General features: G+C 44.9%; 1 protein-coding gene across 1 annotated transcript in view; it reads left to right on the top strand.

The window, feature by feature from the left end:
• The window catches only part of LOC143102034 (myosin-10-like), a 72536-nt gene that overhangs the window by 49663 nt on the left and 10188 nt on the right, over positions 1–12685 (top strand). Inside the window, exons 16-29 of the mRNA XM_076265390.1 lie at positions 138–252; positions 4241–4437; positions 5395–5516; positions 6490–6559; positions 6821–6981; positions 7308–7416; positions 7784–7915; positions 8301–8507; positions 8645–8782; positions 8897–9020; positions 9140–9311; positions 10386–10598; positions 11406–11550; positions 12019–12225. Of these exons, the coding sequence (XP_076121505.1) occupies positions 138–252; positions 4241–4437; positions 5395–5516; positions 6490–6559; positions 6821–6981; positions 7308–7416; positions 7784–7915; positions 8301–8507; positions 8645–8782; positions 8897–9020; positions 9140–9311; positions 10386–10598; positions 11406–11550; positions 12019–12225 (2112 nt within the window). The remainder of the gene's footprint in view (positions 1–137; positions 253–4240; positions 4438–5394; positions 5517–6489; positions 6560–6820; positions 6982–7307; positions 7417–7783; positions 7916–8300; positions 8508–8644; positions 8783–8896; positions 9021–9139; positions 9312–10385; positions 10599–11405; positions 11551–12018; positions 12226–12685) is intronic.

Genomic DNA, 12685 nt, shown 5'->3' with positions numbered 1-12685 from the left:
GAAATTTGGAAGACTAGGTCTTTGGAAAAAACAAACTTAATTTCAGTTTCATTCTTTTCCCTCTCATCCCTCTTCCCCTGTTCTGCCTTCTATCATTCTGTCCTACCTCCATCCACTCTCTCTCCTCCGTTTTGCAGGTTGACTACAAAGCAGATGAGTGGCTGATGAAGAACATGGACCCTCTGAATGACAACGTAGCCACATTGCTGCACCAGTCCACAGACAAGTTTGTGGCAGAGCTCTGGAAGGATGGTAAGACTAACTTCCATATTCCTTCCCCCCTACAACTCACTGTTCACCAGGAGGATGCTGATGAAAGTCTAAACCAGAAAAGAATGGTTTCTCAAACCCAAGGTGTGCAGGGAAATCATGTCTTGAAAAAAGGCTGTGTTATTGTTGGACCTGAAGTAATGGTTGTTACACTGACTCTTACAAATCTTCTGAATGTATCCTTTGTCTCATTAAACTGTGTCTCTCTTAAAACAGGACAGATTTGTATTTCTAGCTACCAATGGGAATTGTCATACCTAATAAAGAAAAACATATTCTATTAATATTAACATCTAACAGTGTTTGAATCGCTTTGCTAATAAGCTGGAGATTTGGAATAATGTACAATGCTGAATAAATAACACTCTTGTTTGTGTGTGTGCACTGTGTAGCAGTGTGTGCCCTGTATGTAAGTACAGTAGCCACATTTGTTCTTGTCTTTTTGGCTGGTCCTCATTTCTCTCACACCATCTGCCTTTCTCTCTCCATTCCTCTCTGAACCTTCCTTTCTCCTGTCTTCCTTCTCTCTCCTCTCTCTCTCTGTCCCTATCTGTTCTCTTCTCTTCCTTCCTCCCTTTCTCCCTCTCCCCCCCCCTCTCTCTCTCTCTCTGTGTTTTGCCACAGAGATTCAGACCTTTCAGAGAGCCTCTTTCTATGACAATGTATCTGGTCTCCATGAGCCTGCAGGTGAAGGCACGTGTTGCCCACTTGTTCCCTGAGCCCTCTGTGCTGGCTGCTGCTGCTGCCCCATGCTCCCCCTTCCCCCATGTGTGCCCATCCATTGCCTACTGGCTTTGCATGGCCAAATGCACTACTACTATGGCACTACTACTGATATTATAATATAAGATATTACAAGACACTACTGATATTAGCAAATGCTGTCAGCGCCTGTTTGAGTTAAACCCAAGCTAACAGTGCAGTAAACTACCATCTGTGAACTAAATACAAAGTGAAATTATCCACAGTTACCATCTGTGGACTAAATACACAGTGTCCATGATCCCTTCCAGACAGTTTTCAATTTTGGAATTTAAAAGTTCAATATCAGACAACATTCAAACTGCTGCTGTTTTATCCTGGACTGTATGCGATACGCTGTGTAATAGTAATAGTACTAATAATAGCAATAGTATAGTACTGATGGCGTGCATGGGTAGTACATCTCATGTCCTCACTGTGAGGTGCGTGAGCAGCTGTGGCATGTTAGCAGGATGTGGTTAAAACACCTTTGATATGGAAATTAAAATTTGAGACATAGATATGATCGGCCTCTGCATGAATGTGCTCCGGGTCGTTTTAGTTCATTCCGTCTGCTAAACCCATCGAGGGCCGATCATTAGTAGGCCGCTGTTCTTTTTCTCCTCCGCAGGCATCTTGAACGCACAGGGACTGGAAACGATTTTGTGTTTGCGACGTCATATTTTTTCCCTCCGGTTGCGTTTGGATTGTAACTCTCTGATGATGATTTATATCTGTGTTTACCAGCCTCAGAATGTGTAATTTGTCAGGCATGTGTTAGTTTAGACTTTCTTTTCATTGCAGAAAAAAGTGCTTGATGCGTATCATACCTCCTCCATGAGCTGTGTTCCTGACAGAGTGACCACTTTAAGCATTATAAACAGGACAGTTGGCTGAGCTAATATTTGGAATGCTTATCTTTTTATAGTAAAGCGTTGCTTGTTTCTGTGGTTAGGACATTACCACTGTAGCGTCATTCACTATGTGAAGCAGTCCATGGGCAAGATTGATGTAGCCGTAGGTTGGCACGATCACAAAGAGAGAAGCTGACACGCTCATTTTGCGATCCTATCTTCCTACCACACAAAAGGGTGACTCCACCCACCTCTTTTTAAAGTTCCTCTCTAATATCTCTAGCCACCATTTGATATATTTAATTGGCGTTATGTTTGACTAGGCAAGCTTCTAGATGCTAATTTAGCCAGTGCTGTGCAGGCATCTTTTCCCTTTAATGAGTCTGTTGAACCACATCTGAATGGCTGAGTGCTTCTGCCAAGTGGCCGAACCAGTATAGGATTGCTAAAAAGACTCCCAGGAAAGACTGGGCTGTCAAATGTTATATGGCTAAACTCTCTCTAAACACTGTCCAACAGTGCCCACCAGAACTGTGCAGCCATTTTGGAGCTATGAAATGCATCTACCATTACAGGCTGTTCCACATAGAATGGATTTTTCTTTTAAATCAGGCAGAATAGTTTTATCAGTGGAATTCTCTTCCATTCCTTCATCAGAGCCAGGAGATTTACCTTCACAGTTTACAGATTCTTGGACCATCTTCAGATACCTTGTCAGTTCTTGTCATTAATCTGAGTATTTCAAAAGGCGCCGTTAATTTATCTGGTTTCTCCATAAAGTGTTCCTTGGCAAGGACAAGCCTAGAGAAAGAGAACGTTTATTTATAAGGGAAATGTCCAGCTGCAAAATAATATTTTTTCAGATTGGGGTTTGTTTTGGAATTGTTCAACACTTTCACTATATAAGGCAGAAGCTGTCTATATTATTCAATAGGGACTTTATTATGAGGACTGTGATATGGGTACTGCTATTTTTACTGAACCCCACTAAGCGGTCAAACACACAATACGAATGATACGTATGAATAATATGAACCACAGCCAATGTGAAAATATCAGTGTCTGCCATATTCAGACAGACATGATGTTTGGTATCCATAATTTTTTTCTACATGCTTTCTAATAACTTATTAAACAGTAGGTTGTACAACGGTAATTGTAGTATCCCACAGTAAGAAAGCCATGAAAGTGTTACTTTCATAGTGATCATTCCTTTCTTCACCTCAGTCGGGTCTGTTTGAAGTGGGTCTTCTTGCCCACACAGCACAGCAACTGGTGCTTTGAAAGTGAAACCTCAGGAGATGGTAATTTATAACGTGTTTTTGTGCCACATGGCCTCTCTGGTGGCTGTAGTTTAGTAGGCTAGGGATCTGAGCCGCATGCATTCATTTAACCCTTGTGTTATCCTCAAATCTTACCGACACTCTTTATCCTTGGGGTCAATTTGACCCCAGCTAAATAAACCCTCAGAAAATGATTATAATTCATATTGTTACCCAGTTTTTTTTGTGATAGGTACTTAACAAGAGTGTGATAACCACCATCAAAAGCCCTACAAAACAATCCCACCCCCCCACACCCCTTTATGAACCTTGGAACCCTGGCTGGCAATATTGCCCATCCAGTGTCAGCAGCCCAAAGGCTTGCTGTTGCTTCCCCTTTTGACTTTTAGAGTCCTGCCAAAATGACTTATATGTAATAAGTACTTGTGTATGTAATAATGATAATAACAATATGTTCCCATACTATTCAAATAATAATATCCAAAATGTGTCAAATATTCATGTACCTTATGTTTCATACAGCTGGGGTCAAACTGACCCCAAGGAACATCAATGTACAAAATATTTGTACAGGACATTGAAAACATATTATTGAACAAATGTCATGCTAACTCTGTTGTACCCTTCAATTTAGGAAAAGTCATGAAACATGAAGCAAAAAAAAAAAAAGTGAACCATATATTTTATGATGTTAAACGTTGCTTGGGGTCAAATTGACCCCAAGGATAACAGGAGGGTTAAAAAAAGTGAATGTTTATTCTTTGGTACTATGGTGAATTTGGGCACCAAATTTTTTTTTTAAATACATGGATTAGCCTGTGGCTGAGTAGATCTATGCCCAGTGTGGGTGCTTTTGCTGTCCGTGTGCAGATGTTTCCACTGTGTAGACCTGTTACCCATCATGCCTCATTGTGTCCACTGTTCAGATGTAAGTGCTGGTCTCTAGCTGTCTCTGTGTGTGCATGTCTCGGACGTTTCTCATCCCCCACCCCTCAGCCATGCCCTCTCTGTCTGCACCCTGTCACTGCTTCTGCACCTTGTCTGTGTGGCCTTGGCCAGATCCACCTGATTGTGTCGCTTTCTCTCCCGCAGTGGACCGGATCGTGGGCCTGGACCAGGTGGCCGGTATGAATGAGACAACAGCCTTCGGCGCCGCCTACAAGACCAAGAAGGGGATGTTCCGCACTGTCAGCCAGCTCTACAAGGAGCAGCTTTCCAAACTCATGGCCACACTCCGAAACACCAACCCCAACTTTGTGCGCTGCATCATCCCCAACCACGAAAAACGGGTGAGTGGGGACAGGATAGCCTGAATGCTCTTTCCGGAATATTCCGTCTCCAGGGGCCGTTCGGGGACACATGGAGATGTCAGAAAACAGCAAGCAAGTCGTTCAGGGGTGTGGGGGTGGAGTGCTTGAGTTCATGTCTATGGGATATGGACCTGTGGGCTTGTTAAGTGGGAGTCGAACCCATCTTTAGAGACTTAATTAAGGTATTTCTCTTTCCCCTCCACAACCGCAAATGACTGCTGCCAGCGACCACGGAACCGGCGGACTACACAGGGTTTTTTCAGAAGTCAACCGTCTTTGGTTGCACCCATAATCCTTTATAGTGCTCCAGGCCTAATAGTGATGAATCCCTTTAACCACTCACTCTTTGTAAACAACTTCAGTTTAAAGATGGGAGACAGTTAAGCAAACCAGTGATTGGTGATCGTTTTTTTTCATATAGGGAAGACTCTGGGGGTTTGAGTCAGAGTGGATGTTCTGCAGAGTTTCTGTGTCAGCCAGTCGGTTATGTTTGTGCATGGTTTGGGGGCTTCAGCACAAAATCCAGTAATATGTCGACTACAGTCACGAAAAAGCCAGAAAAATAAAGGTTGAGCCGCACAAGAGACTGTATAATTCAGATAAAGCTGAAAGTCTGTTGCTGAAATGGCTAACTTCAGTCACATTCTCGTGTTCTCAAGCAGTTTCAGTGGTCAAAAAGACATTTTAGACTGTTTTGAGCCTGTTTTCACACACATATTAGTTTAACTTTGTCTTCTGTGTGCAGTGTCCGTACTCTATGTTCTCATTTTATGTACTGATGAGATCAAAAACACATTTGTCTGCCTACATCACACATCTATATTTTTACAGTCAAATATGATCTGGAATGGTTTTTAATCTACCAGCGAACACTTGAATGAGTAGATACTTTGACAATAAATAACTCATCACCTGTCCTTTCGTGTCCGAACTCAGGCGGGTAAGCTGGACCCCCACCTGGTTCTGGACCAGCTGAGGTGCAATGGTGTGCTGGAGGGAATCCGTATCTGCAGACAGGGCTTCCCCAACCGCATCGTCTTCCAGGAGTTCAGGCAGAGGTACTGCAAACATAAACAATAATGATTTAGTTTGTTTATGTTTTGATATTGTTTCATTTGATTGTCTTGTGTAAATGTTAGTAATACCCTGATAGACTACAAATCCACATATATGTGTGCTGCTGTTTCTATTAGGGCCGAGTACCGAAGGGCACAAGGCCTTATTGTTTCTGTAAGGATTATTATTATTATTATTTTTTATTATTATTATTATTATATTTGGGAATATCCTGCTGTGCTTTACCATTTTTGAGGTGGTTCCCATGGGCGAAAACTCAAGTCATGCCCCCGCCACCTGCCAAGTAGGCTAAAATCAGTGGTTCCCACGGGCGACAGATCATGAAATTTGGCAACCATGTCATCCCTCACAGTCTCTACAAGTGTGGCCCAGCGCCCCCCTATGTCATTGAGTCTTGTGGCCCAGGGACTCCATAGCGCCCCCCTATGTCATTGAGTCTTGTGGTCAGCAAATAGTTTCACCCACACACGAGAGCAAGAGTTGGTAGGGATATGGACCTCCCTAAGACGAATATAAGGGTCATGCCCCTCCCACCCCAAGTGGGTGGGTTGAAAGGAGTTTTTAGGATAACTTGTTGTTGCACTGCATACCACAAAATGTATCTCATAAATTGATTACTTGGAAGCACATCATTGTACCCCACATCTTTGTGGTGTAGCGCCACCTAGTGAATATCATCAGTTTAAATCGTCACACCCAACAGGAAGTGAGTAAGTGATTTCGACGCATAAAACTTGCAAAAACAAATAGCACACACATCAGATATGTGCATTTGACAAACGCACCACATGTGAGTGCATTGTCGGATTCCGAAATGTTGCGGACCGTAGGTGCTTGGGCTCGTCAACTTCATTTTTGATTATTCTCACATATACACAGAAAAAATATATTAGACACAGATCTTAAAGTCATCTTTTAGACCTCACCTGCAGTCTCTTCTCTCTTCTCTCACAGGTACGAGATCCTCACTCCCAATGCCATTCCCAAGGGCTTTATGGATGGCAAGCAGGCCTGTGAGAGAATGGTACAGAAATTGTTCTGCTATTTTTATTTCAAGGCTAATGCGCCCCTACAATAGACAGTTGTATTAAATAAAAACACAAGTAAAAATGTACTGCTTCAATTTTGTCACAGAAGGAAAATCAGTCAGTGTGTAATTCTTGAGTACTCTTGAGTATAAATATTCAATGAATTCAATGAAGTGTATAAATGAATGAATCAGTCAGTCAATCATTTTAATCCAACAGGATGTGTGTGTTAATGATATACCGTTTTCCTCTCTAAGATACAAGCCCTGGAGCTGGACCAGAACCTCTTCCGCATCGGCCAGAGTAAGATCTTTTTCCGGGCCGGAGTCCTGGCTCACCTAGAGGAGGAGCGTGACCTCAAGATCACCGACATCATCATCTACTTCCAGTCCGTCTGTAGAGGATACCTGGCTCGAAAGTAAGTTCAACTCAGACACCCTCACACACCTGTTAAGAGCTTTTTCACACAACATTCCTTTGGTGTGTAATTGTCAGGTCTGGAAAATATGGTCCTGAACAGGATCTCCTAGAGTACCTACAACCCCTCACAAGTTTAGTTTGAGAAGTACTAAGTTAATCAAAATCATTTCCATCATTTGGAAGATCTTGGAAGTTTTTTCCTGTCATCAGCAGATTGCTTATGTCTGTGCTGAAGAGACAAAGTACTGTTATGCTATCTAACACACCGTTATTTAGTATTTTCAGTTTGTAACACCATCCTCCTCCTCTTCTTGTCTTCCGCAGGGCCTTTGCCAAGAAGCAGCAGCAGCTCAGTTGCCTGAAAATCCTCCAGAGGAACTGTGCTGCCTACCTGAAGCTGCGCCACTGGCAGTGGTGGCGCCTCTTCACCAAGGTGTGTGTGGGTGGAAGTGGCAAGCTAAAAATACAGCACCCTCTCTCCATCTAAAACTTACCTCATCAATATCCTGCAGTACTCTGCAGTGCTAGGAAATCTGTCCTTCCTGCTCTCTGTCTGCTGAGCTAGCTTTCTCTCTGTTTGTCAGATTGTTGTATGGATTCGTCATCTCATTTACTTCCTTGGTGTTGCTTTTGCAGACAGTTGCTGCTTTATTTTTCTCTATGTGTCATTATCTCCTCAGATTTATGAGGCTAAATTGAGTTTTGTTCATCTGAAACTAAACTAAACTAACTTCACGTGACTTCCCTTGACTTGGCGGAGATGTGGCCTAAGAGCTCTGCCGTTGCTGGTTGTGTTGCAGGTGAAGCCTCTTCTGCAGGTGACCCGGCAGGAGGAGGAGATGCAGGCCAAGGACGAGGAGCTGGCTAAGGTCAAGGAGAAGCAGAGTAAGGTGGAAGGGGAGCTGGTGGAGATGGAGAGGAAGCACCAGCAGGTGAGTCGGCACTGCCAGTCTACAGTGCTGAATTAGTGGGGCCATCAGTTGCAGTCTCTCTTACCAATAACATAAAATGGGCCAGTTTGCCGGGTATGGATTAAGCCAAGGCCTAAACTAAAAGGTGTTTAGTGGACATTGAAGTTATCATCTAGTCTAGGACTAGGCATAGTCCATGTCCAGAGAACCGGCCCCATAAAGAGTCATCATGCTTTCTCATTGTACCTAAACTCTATACCGTAAATGGTTCAGGGTCTATCAGCAATGTGTTTACAGCTGTGGTCACGATGCTCTGTGAACTCAGGTAATTCACCTGTGGTCATGGTTTAATAGCAGGCTGTTTTGAGGGCCCCTTTGATTAACTCTTTGTGCGCTGCTCCTGCAGCTGGTGGAGGAGAAGAACATCCTGGCCGAGCAGCTGCAGGCTGAGACGGAGCTGTTTGCAGAGGCTGACGAGATGCGAGCGCGGCTGGTGGCCAAGAAGCAAGAGCTGGAGGAGATCCTGCACGACCTGGAGTCCCGCGTGGAGGAGGAGGAGGAGAGGAACCAATCTCTTCAGAACGAGAAGAAGAAGATGCAGTCTCACATCCAGGTGCACAAACTACTACACCTACACCATACACATGTAGTAGGAGTCAGGTTACTCAGGCAGCATGCGGTTACATGAGGCATGTTCATGTCAGTATACTCATGTATTTTGTGTGTGCGTGTGTTTAATTACTCTGTCAGGACTTAGAAGAGCAGCTGGATGAGGAGGAGGCGGCTCGGCAGAAGCTCCAGCTGGAGAAGGTGACGGCTGAAGCCAAGATCAAGAAGTTTGAGGAAGACATTTTGTTGCTTGAGGACCAGAACTCCAAGTTCCTGAAGGTGATTTAAAAAAAAAAAAAAAAACAACAATTAAGGCCTCTTACATGCTCTTGAACTCTTGAATACTTGTACAGAGTACGGTTTATACAAGCTACTTGTGTTTCTACCAACCAGGAAAAGAAACTTCTGGAAGACCGTATCAACGAGATGACCTCCACACTGGCTGAAGAAGAAGAGAAGGCCAAGAACCTGGGCAAGACCAAGAACAAGCAAGAGATGATGATGGTGGACCTGGAGGGTGAGACCCCCCGATCCTTCTTTTTCCAAACCGCATAAAAACCTCCTCCCGACTCTCCTCATTTGAACTCAGCCTTCTTCTCTGTAACCTTCTTGTTTATTTTCCCCTTGCACTTGCAGAGCGCCTAAAGAAGGAGGAGAAGACCAGGCAGGAGCTGGAGAAGGCCAAGCGGAAGCTGGACGGCGAGACCACGGACTTTCAGGACCAAATCGCCGAGCTGCAGGCCCAGATTGAGGAGCTGAAGCTCCAGCTGGCCAAGAAGGAGGAGGAGCTCCAGGCCATGCAGGCCAGGTGAGGCCTTACAGGGGACGTCCAGGCAGGCAATGGCGGAGACTAGAAAGGATGAGACAGCTGGACAAAGAGTTTCAAACACGCTAACTGTCTCCCATGACTGTTTCATTAACCCAGTTTTACCATTGTAGAACAGAGCCCATTGTACTGTCAAATGTAGATGTATTTAGATCTATTTATATTTAGAATCTGCAGACAACAATAACCTCTGATGCATGTTGAGTCTTGTGCCTGATTCACAGGGACGCTCTCTGCACATAAAGTCTTAGTTTGACCCGGTGATGCATCTCTTATATTTTTTGCCTTAAGATACATATGAAACTATCACATAGTTTCAACATAACCATAAAGTCATCTGGCCATAAAGGCCAATTCCTCTGTGAGACAACACAGGTTGAGGTAACACATACCTCCAGCACCTTGTCATGAAACCTCCACTCCTCTCTCTTTTAATCATCTGGTGTAACACACCTGCCTTTTCAAATAAAAAGCCCGGCTCTGCTAATTAATGGCTGATGGAGCAAGCCCCCCTTCTCCCTTTGGCAGACTTGCTCCAGTGATCTCGTAATCAGTCCATTACCACCCAGCCCTGGTTTACCATTCCTTCCTCGTGTGCTCACGACTGGAGCCTGCCCTGGCTCCTGCTCCAGAGATCAGGTCAGAGCCTCGCGGGGCTGGAGATCCTCTAACTTGCTGACCACGGGCCAGCAAACTCAGGCTGGCCTCGTGATGGAACAAACTCTTCGTTATATGCACCCAACCCCCCAGCCCCCCCCCCCACCCCAGACTGCAGACTGAGGAGTGGGCACAGGATAGAATCTGCAGCTCTTACGCACTGCCACCTAGTGGTTCGGTAGTGTTAGTTTCATGTTATGCCTCATAAAAGAAGACCATGACGTTCTGGAATAAAATTGATGATTCAGAATGAGTTATTCTAAAAATGACTTTTACAGTGGCAATAATCAAACAAATTGATATATATATATATATGTCTCTCCTTACTTAAACGTGTTTGTGTGTCTGTGTGTGTCTGTCTGTGTGTATGTTTCTGTGTGTGTGGGGGTAAATTCAAAGGGGGGATGAGGAGGTGACCCAGAGGAACAACGCTCTGAAGCAGGTGCGGGAGCTGCAGGCTCAGCTGTCAGAGCTGCAGGAGGACCTGGAGTCGGAGCGCGCCTCCCGCAACAAGGCCGAGAAGCTCAAGAGGGACCTGAGCGAGGAGCTGGAGGCCCTCAAGACCGAGCTGGAGGATACGCTGGACACCACCGCCGCCCAGCAGGAGCTTAGGTAGCAAACACACACGCTTACACACACACACACACACACACACACACACACACACACACACACACACACACACACGCTTACACACACACACACACACACACATACACACACACACACACACACACACACACACACACACACACACACACACACACACACACACACACACACATACACATACGCACACACACACACACATACACATACACATACGCACACACACACACACATACACACACACACACACATACACACAAACACATACACACACACACACACACACACACACACACACACATACACATACGCACACACACACACACATACACATACACATACGCACACACACACACACACACACACACACACACACACACACACAGGGCTTGATATTATACATACTGTAACTGTTAGGAAGATTTCTGATAACTTCACCCACAGAAATGTTCCTTTCTTTAAGCCCTACACTCATACAGTGCACATCATGTGCACACACTCTCACCAATATAGTAATATAATTAAATTCTCTTGATGCTCTGTATGTTGTGAACGCACCCCTATAGACATATTGGAGGTATACCTGTTGAAGGGATGCTTTCTGTACTCCTATGTGCTTGTGAACACACAAGACAGAAAATGCATACAGACACACGCATCCCTGTAGTTTTTGTAATTCCCCACTTATTTAAATAGCTACATTAACACTCTTCCCACATGTCATGTGCCGCACCTGTGTGTGCTAACGGTATGAACTGACGCTATGTGCGAAGCACGAAATCGGACTGACCCGCTTGCTTCCCGTGGCAGGACTAAGCGCGAGCAGGAGGTGACAGAGCTGAAGAAGGCCATCGACGAGGAGACCAAGAACCACGAGGCCCAGATCCAGGAGATGCGTCAGCGGCACTCCACGGCCCTGGAGGAGCTCTCCGAGCAGCTGGAGCAGGCCAAGAGGGTGGGTGTCCTGGGCACACCAACACTCCCAGGGGCCATCACTGTGGGCCTCATTGTGGATCTGCACAGTCAATGTGTTTGTTCTTCACCACAGTGGTGATGGGTGACCTTCTTATTGGGTTTTCATGTAGCCAAATCCCACAACACGTCAGTGAGGTAGATAGAATGAGGACGTTTTAAAAATGTATTGATACTATTTTGAAAATCTTTGTTTCATAGAGGAAAGGAGGTCACAGGTTTTTGTGGTTGTTACTTTTTTCTGGGTCTGCATAATATTTGACAAATAGGGCATTCGCTCCTTTATGCTTCTACAGTATACATGTTTGAGAGAGTTTTACGTTTGCATGCCTTGCTATTTGACTGCCACCTCACATGGTAACAGTCTGCTTTGTTTTTTTGTTTTTTTTACTTGTGTGTGTGTATGGGTCTGTATGTGTGTGTGTGTGTGTGACCTGTTTCAATCTCGTAGTTCAAGGTGAACCTGGAGAAGAACAAGCAGAGCCAGGAGAGCGTTAACAAGGAGCTGGCCATCGAGCTGAAGGGAGTGCAACAGGCCAAGACTGAGTCGGAGCACAAGCGTAAGAAGCTGGAGGGACAGCTGCAGGAGTTCATGGCCCGTGCCACAGAGGGCGAGAGGGTCAAGGGCGAGCTGGCTGACCGCACACACAAACTGCAGGTACTACACCTTATGCACCTGCATACTCTTTAACATACACAAACACACATGTACACACAAACACACTCACCTACTGTCATTTTCTCTGACACACATACATGCACATTCTTGCCTTCATAGATTCAACGTTGAAATGTCATACAATAAAATTGTGCATTAATTCATACAGTAGGCTTCAGTGTTAAAGCACTTTGTGCGATGGACTTTGTGCAATGGTCCAAACTCAATCATCTCCAACTCAACACTTCAAAGACCAAGGAGATGGTGGTGGATTTCCACAGATCTAAGCCCACTCTGCTACCAGTCTCCATTGATGGGGTCAATGTCGAGGTGGTAAGCACCTACAAGTACCTGGGTCTCCACCTGGACGACAATAAACTGGACTGGTCAGCCAACACTGACGCACTCTACAAGAAAGGGCAGAGCAGGCTGTACTTCCTGAGGAGGCTGCACTCCTTCA

Source organism: Alosa pseudoharengus, unplaced genomic scaffold (assembly GCF_046254945.1).
Source record: "Alosa pseudoharengus isolate Yale_2024_CS ecotype anadromous, Long Island Sound unplaced genomic scaffold, YU_APseudo_1.1 YU_APseudo_1.1_scf_4, whole genome shotgun sequence".
Taxonomy (NCBI): domain Eukaryota; kingdom Metazoa; phylum Chordata; class Actinopteri; order Clupeiformes; family Clupeidae; genus Alosa; species Alosa pseudoharengus.
Note: the sequence above shows the minus strand (reverse complement) of the source record. Positions and strands in the feature narration are given on the sequence as shown.